The 5,000-nt window shown below is 48.2% G+C and overlaps 1 protein-coding gene across 3 annotated transcripts in view; it reads left to right on the top strand.

Moving 5' to 3' along the window:
• Positions 1 to 381: 381 nt before the first annotated feature.
• The window catches only part of LOC123503692 (gastrula zinc finger protein XlCGF7.1-like), a 12,288-nt gene continuing 7,669 nt past the window's right edge, over positions 382 to 5,000 (top strand). For all 3 annotated transcript variants that reach the window (XM_045253672.1, XM_045253688.1, XM_045253680.1), the window contains exons 1-2: positions 382 to 783; positions 3,730 to 4,764. In XM_045253672.1, coding sequence (XP_045109607.1) covers positions 4,060 to 4,764 — 705 coding nt within the window. In that variant the 5' untranslated portion in view covers positions 382 to 783; positions 3,730 to 4,059. The remainder of the gene's footprint in view (positions 784 to 3,729; positions 4,765 to 5,000) is intronic.

Below are 5,000 nucleotides of genomic sequence, written 5' to 3'. Positions count from 1 at the left end.
TTATATTTTATTGGTAGAAATGGATAGTTGTCATATTAGCACACCATTTATTTATTTTAACCCCCACTGGCACCACAGCTACCAGTAATATAAGTACCGTTACTCAATGGACGCCGCTTGGTGACGTCACAATTAATGCCAAACATATTTCTTAAACATGCAACAAAGACATGCCATTTAAACCCACCCCGGGGGAACCAAACCTCAAAAAACAAACCTAAAAATCCCCAAAAGCATAAAAATAATAGCAAACATTGTGGAAAGAGGTGAAATAAGGTGGTGGGTGGTAATAATAACAGCATTTCCACGGTGAGAGTAACTGGCCGGGGGATTCTAAAATGGGGGATCTAACGACAATGTAAACCGTCCGCCATATTAACCACACACCGCTTTCCCGCTATTACAACCACCTGGGGGCCTGCTGCTCGTACATACGCAAACTAGCCGCAAGGAAAGGGGTATAGGGGTCACATATAGGGGGTGAGAGGGTGAAATAGGGGGCAGGAGAGGGCTAAAAGGGGGGGTAAGGCGGCCATAGGGAACCGAAGCTTCTCTGATCGGGACCGAAGCTAAGAGTGGCTCACCAAAACAAACAAGCTGCCTTTCTGCCCTCACCACCCCTTATTTACCACACTTTCCAGGGTGTTTTGACCCCTCCCCGCCCCCCCGCGTGTCCCTCAGGGTTGCTAAGGCCCCCACCCACCCCCAGGCGGCCCCAGGGGGAGGCTAAATAAGGAAAGAAGGGAAATATTGACATTACAAGACAGCGGTGTTCAAACTGAGGTAAGATTTCTCCTTCTCGGCCTACCTGGTGATGCCTGCAGGCCTAGCGAGGCATATAGGCCTGCCTCCCCGGCCCCTCCGTCACCCAGGCAGCCTGCAGGACCCCCCAGGCACGGAAGGGCAGGGGTAGTGCCAGTAGTAGTTGTAGTTATGATAGAAATAGTAACAGGTTAACCCAACTAATTTCTCTTCCCGGCTGGGCTGACCTGACCCCACATGACCCCCCTGTGGCCTACCCCAGCCGCCGTGCCCTGCCCCAGTGGCTTCCCCAGGGTCACAGGGCACCACTCCGGCGTGACCTGGGCAGGCGGTGAGCAGCAGGGCCCAGCAGAGGTCATTCACCGGAAAGCGGGGGTCACGAAGAGGGTTCCAGTACAGCGGGTCACCGTTACACCACATATCACCAATTCAAATCCTCATTATTACCCTAGTGTCCATTTTAGGGTGTGCGTGCGTGCGTGTGCGTGTGTGTGCGTGGCAGCGTGGGGTACAGGGTCTAGGGTGCGTGTGTAGGGTGCCAGTAGGGTGTGTTGTGCTCCCTGTCTCCCTGCAGTGTGTGTGGTGTTGTGTTCTTGACCCCTTCAGTAGCATGACGTGTTTCCCTATTCCTGTGGTGACTATTTGGTGACTTTCCACAGCCTCACCAACTCATGTCAGGGGTTAAAATGGTGAGGACTGTGGCCATTAATCTTGTGCCCTCCATACACCCTTGCTAATGTCAATAAAATGGTCTAATGGTACACAAAACTCAAGGTAAAAATGTGTCCCAGTACTGAAGGGGTTAAAATAGTGAAGACTGTGGCCATTAATCTTGTGCCCTCCATACACCCTTGCAAATGTCAATAAAATGGTCTAATGGTACACAAAACTCGCAGTAAAAATGTGTCCCAGTACTGAAGGGGTTAAAATAGTGAAGACTGTGGCCATTAATCTTGTGCCCTCCATACACCCTTGCTAATGTCAATAAAATGGTCTAATGGTACACAAAACTTGTAGTAAAATTGTGTCCCAGTACTGAAGGGATTAAAATAGTGAAGACTGGCCATTAATCTTGTGCCCTCCATACACCCTTGCTAATGTCAATAAAATGGTCCAAAATAGTAGTAAAAATGTGTCCCAGTACTGAAGGGGTTAAGACAGTGGTACCAAGCCTGTGGTACATACACGATTGAGTTCCTGGTGGTACATAAACACTTTTGAGGTCATGTGCGATTATTTTTTTAGTTAGAATTCAAATCAGTTGTCAGGTGAATGGTTACTGCCTCTCTCTCTCTCTCTCTCTCTCTCTCTCTCTCTCTCTCTCTCTCTCTCTCTCTCTCTCTCTCTCTCTCTAATCTAACCTAACCTCACTTTTCTGTCTACAAATCTTGCTAACCTCACAATTAGCTAACCAATGCTAACTTAACCTAATCAAACCTAACCTAATTTTTCTGTCTTTCAAAAATTGCTAACTTTACTATTAGCTCACTTTTGTCTTCAAATTTTTCTAACCTTACTATCAGCTAACCCAAAACTAACCTAACCTAACCTAACCTCACTTTTCAGCTTAAAAAAACTTGTTAACCTCACTATCAGCTAACCTAACCTAACCCAACCTAACCTAATCTCACTTTTCAGCTTAAAAAAACTTGTTAACCTCACTATCAGCTAACCTAACCTAACCCAACCTAACCTAATCTCACTTTTCAGCTTAAAAAAACTTCCTAGCCTCACTATCAGCTAACCTAACCTAACCCAACCTAACCTAACCTCACTTTTCAGCTTAAAAAAACTTGCTAACCTCACTGTCAGCTAACCAATGCTAACCTAACTTCATTTTTCTGCTTTAAAAAACTTGCTAATTATTTTTATCAGTTAACCTAACCTGAATTAACATTGCGGGCTTAAAAAAGTTGCTAACCTCACTATTAGCTAACCAAAATGAACTCAATCTAACTTTTAATTAACCTAACCTAAGCTAACTTTGCGATCCTAACTCCTAACTTAACCTAACAAATTTTCTGTCTTGTATCTTCACTAACCTTATCGAACCTAACCTAACCTTTCCTAACCTAACCTAACCTAACCTAACCTAACCTAAACCTTTCCTAACCTAACCTAACCTAACCTAACCTACTACTCCACCTTCCACATTCCATTCAGTGGCCTTACAAGTCTCCTCTACCTCCTCCTCCTCCTCTTCCTCCTCCTCCTCCTTCTCCTTCTCCTTCTCCTCCTTTTCCTTCTTCTTGTTCTTGTTCTTGTTCTCTTTCTCTTTCTCCTCCTTGTTATCATCCTCTTCTTTGTCCTCCTCCTCCTCTTCCTCCTCCTCCTTCTTTTTTTTCTCTTTCTCTTTCTCTCTCTTACTCCTCCTCCTTCTCATTATCATCCTCTTCCTTGTCCTCCTCCTCCTCCTCCTCCTTGTCCTTCTCATTATCGTCGTCCTCCTCCTCCTCCTTTTTCTCTTTCTTTTTCTCTTACTCCTCCTCCTCCTCCTCCTCCTCCTCCTCCTCCTGTAACCTAACCTTTCTCGGTCACAATTTACCTAACCAATTTTTTTTTTTTTTTTTTTTTTTTTTTGTCCCAGCTAATCTGATCTATTTATTGATTTATTATTATTATTTATTTTTACTTAGATTTGATTTGATTTGATTTGATTTATTTTGCTTATCTTGTCACAACTTACCTAACCTAACCTTGGAGTAAGCTCGGTGTCTCTTTTCTGTCCGGCAATACTGATGTTGACTGCACACCCGAACTCTCCCAGATTCAGTGCGGACCTGATGGTAATAGTAATAATGGCCTGTGTGTGTGTGTGTGTGTGTGTGTGTGTGTGTGTGTGTGTGTGTGTGTGTGTGTGTGTGTGTGTGTAGCTCTTGGTTTACATGCACAGCAATGCTTATGTTGGGTTAGGTTTGGCAAGATTTACCTCAGACTGCCATCTCACCAGAGTATCTCCCTCAACAGGCCCCAGCAGGTCCCACAGCAGCAGCAGCAGCAGCAGCAGGAGGAGGCACAGTCCCACACGACCCTGACATGAGCCAGGGACGGTGTGTACCAGAGCCTCATAGCAGCAGCAGCAGCAGCAGCCGGCGGTGTGCAGTAGCGGCGGCAGTGTAGTGTGTGTAGTATGCCCCAGGGCAGTGGTGTGCTAAGCCGCCCCGCCCCGCGCCGGTCCCAGGCCTGACGCGCCCACCTATGCCACTTGGCCCCGCAGCACCTCATCCCTGAACCACGGGGGGCGCACACCACACCCTAGCCTATCCCCCCCAGCCACCCGAGCCCCCCCCCCCAGCCATGGACCGCTACCCGAGCTGCCAAGAGAAGTACTACGAGTACGAGGAGTGGAACAAAGTGTTCAACCGTGACAAGGACGTGAACTACGTGAAGGAGGAGGAACCCAACATGCCGCCGCGGGGCAAGAAGCTATTCGAGTGCCCAGAGTGCTCCAAGTGGTTCTCCAGCAAGGGCAACCTGCAGCGGCACTGGATCACGCACACCGGCGAGAAGCGCTTTGAGTGCGAGGAGTGCAGCAAGCCCTTCGCCCAGAAGGGACACCTCAAGGCGCACAAACTCATGCACACCGGCGAGAAGAACTTTGAGTGCGACGTGTGCGGCAACCGCTTCATCAGCAAGGGCAACATGCAGCGGCACAAGCTGACCCACACCGGCGAGAAGCGCTTCGCCTGCGAGGAGTGCGGCAAGCTGTTCCTGCAGAAGGGCCACCTCAAGACGCACAAGCTGATGCACTCCGGCGAGAAGCGCTTTGAGTGCGACGAGTGCCGGAAGCGTTTCAGCAGCAAGGGCAACCTGCAGCGCCACCGCTTCACACACACCGGAGAGAAGCGCTTCAAGTGTGAGGAGTGCGGCAAGATGCTCACCCAGAAGAGCCACCTCAAGTCACACAAGCTCATCCACACCGGAGAGAAGACTAACGAGTGTAATGAGTGCGGGGAGTACTTCATCAGGAAAGCTGACCTCAAGTCCCACAAAATATCACACGTACGTCTCACAGCCCTGCCGTTACTGCTACCATTAATACCACCACTACCTTAACACACTCCACTCAAAAACCACTCCTGGGTCTCGCAGTTCTAACGCACTCATCACGTCACGGGTTTGCTGTGAAAAATTATCGTTTTCTGTAAAAGATTCTTGTTTTTTTGTGAATCAACGCACTTATTAAGACACCGTCACGGTTTTTCAGTTGGCAACCATGCACTGCCATTCAGACCCAC

The sequence above is a fragment of the Portunus trituberculatus genome, chromosome 2 (assembly GCF_017591435.1).
Source record: "Portunus trituberculatus isolate SZX2019 chromosome 2, ASM1759143v1, whole genome shotgun sequence".
Classification (NCBI taxonomy): Eukaryota; Metazoa; Arthropoda; class Malacostraca; order Decapoda; family Portunidae; genus Portunus; species Portunus trituberculatus.
The sequence above is the reverse complement of the archived record's forward strand: the minus strand, read 5'-3'. Positions and strand labels throughout refer to the sequence as shown.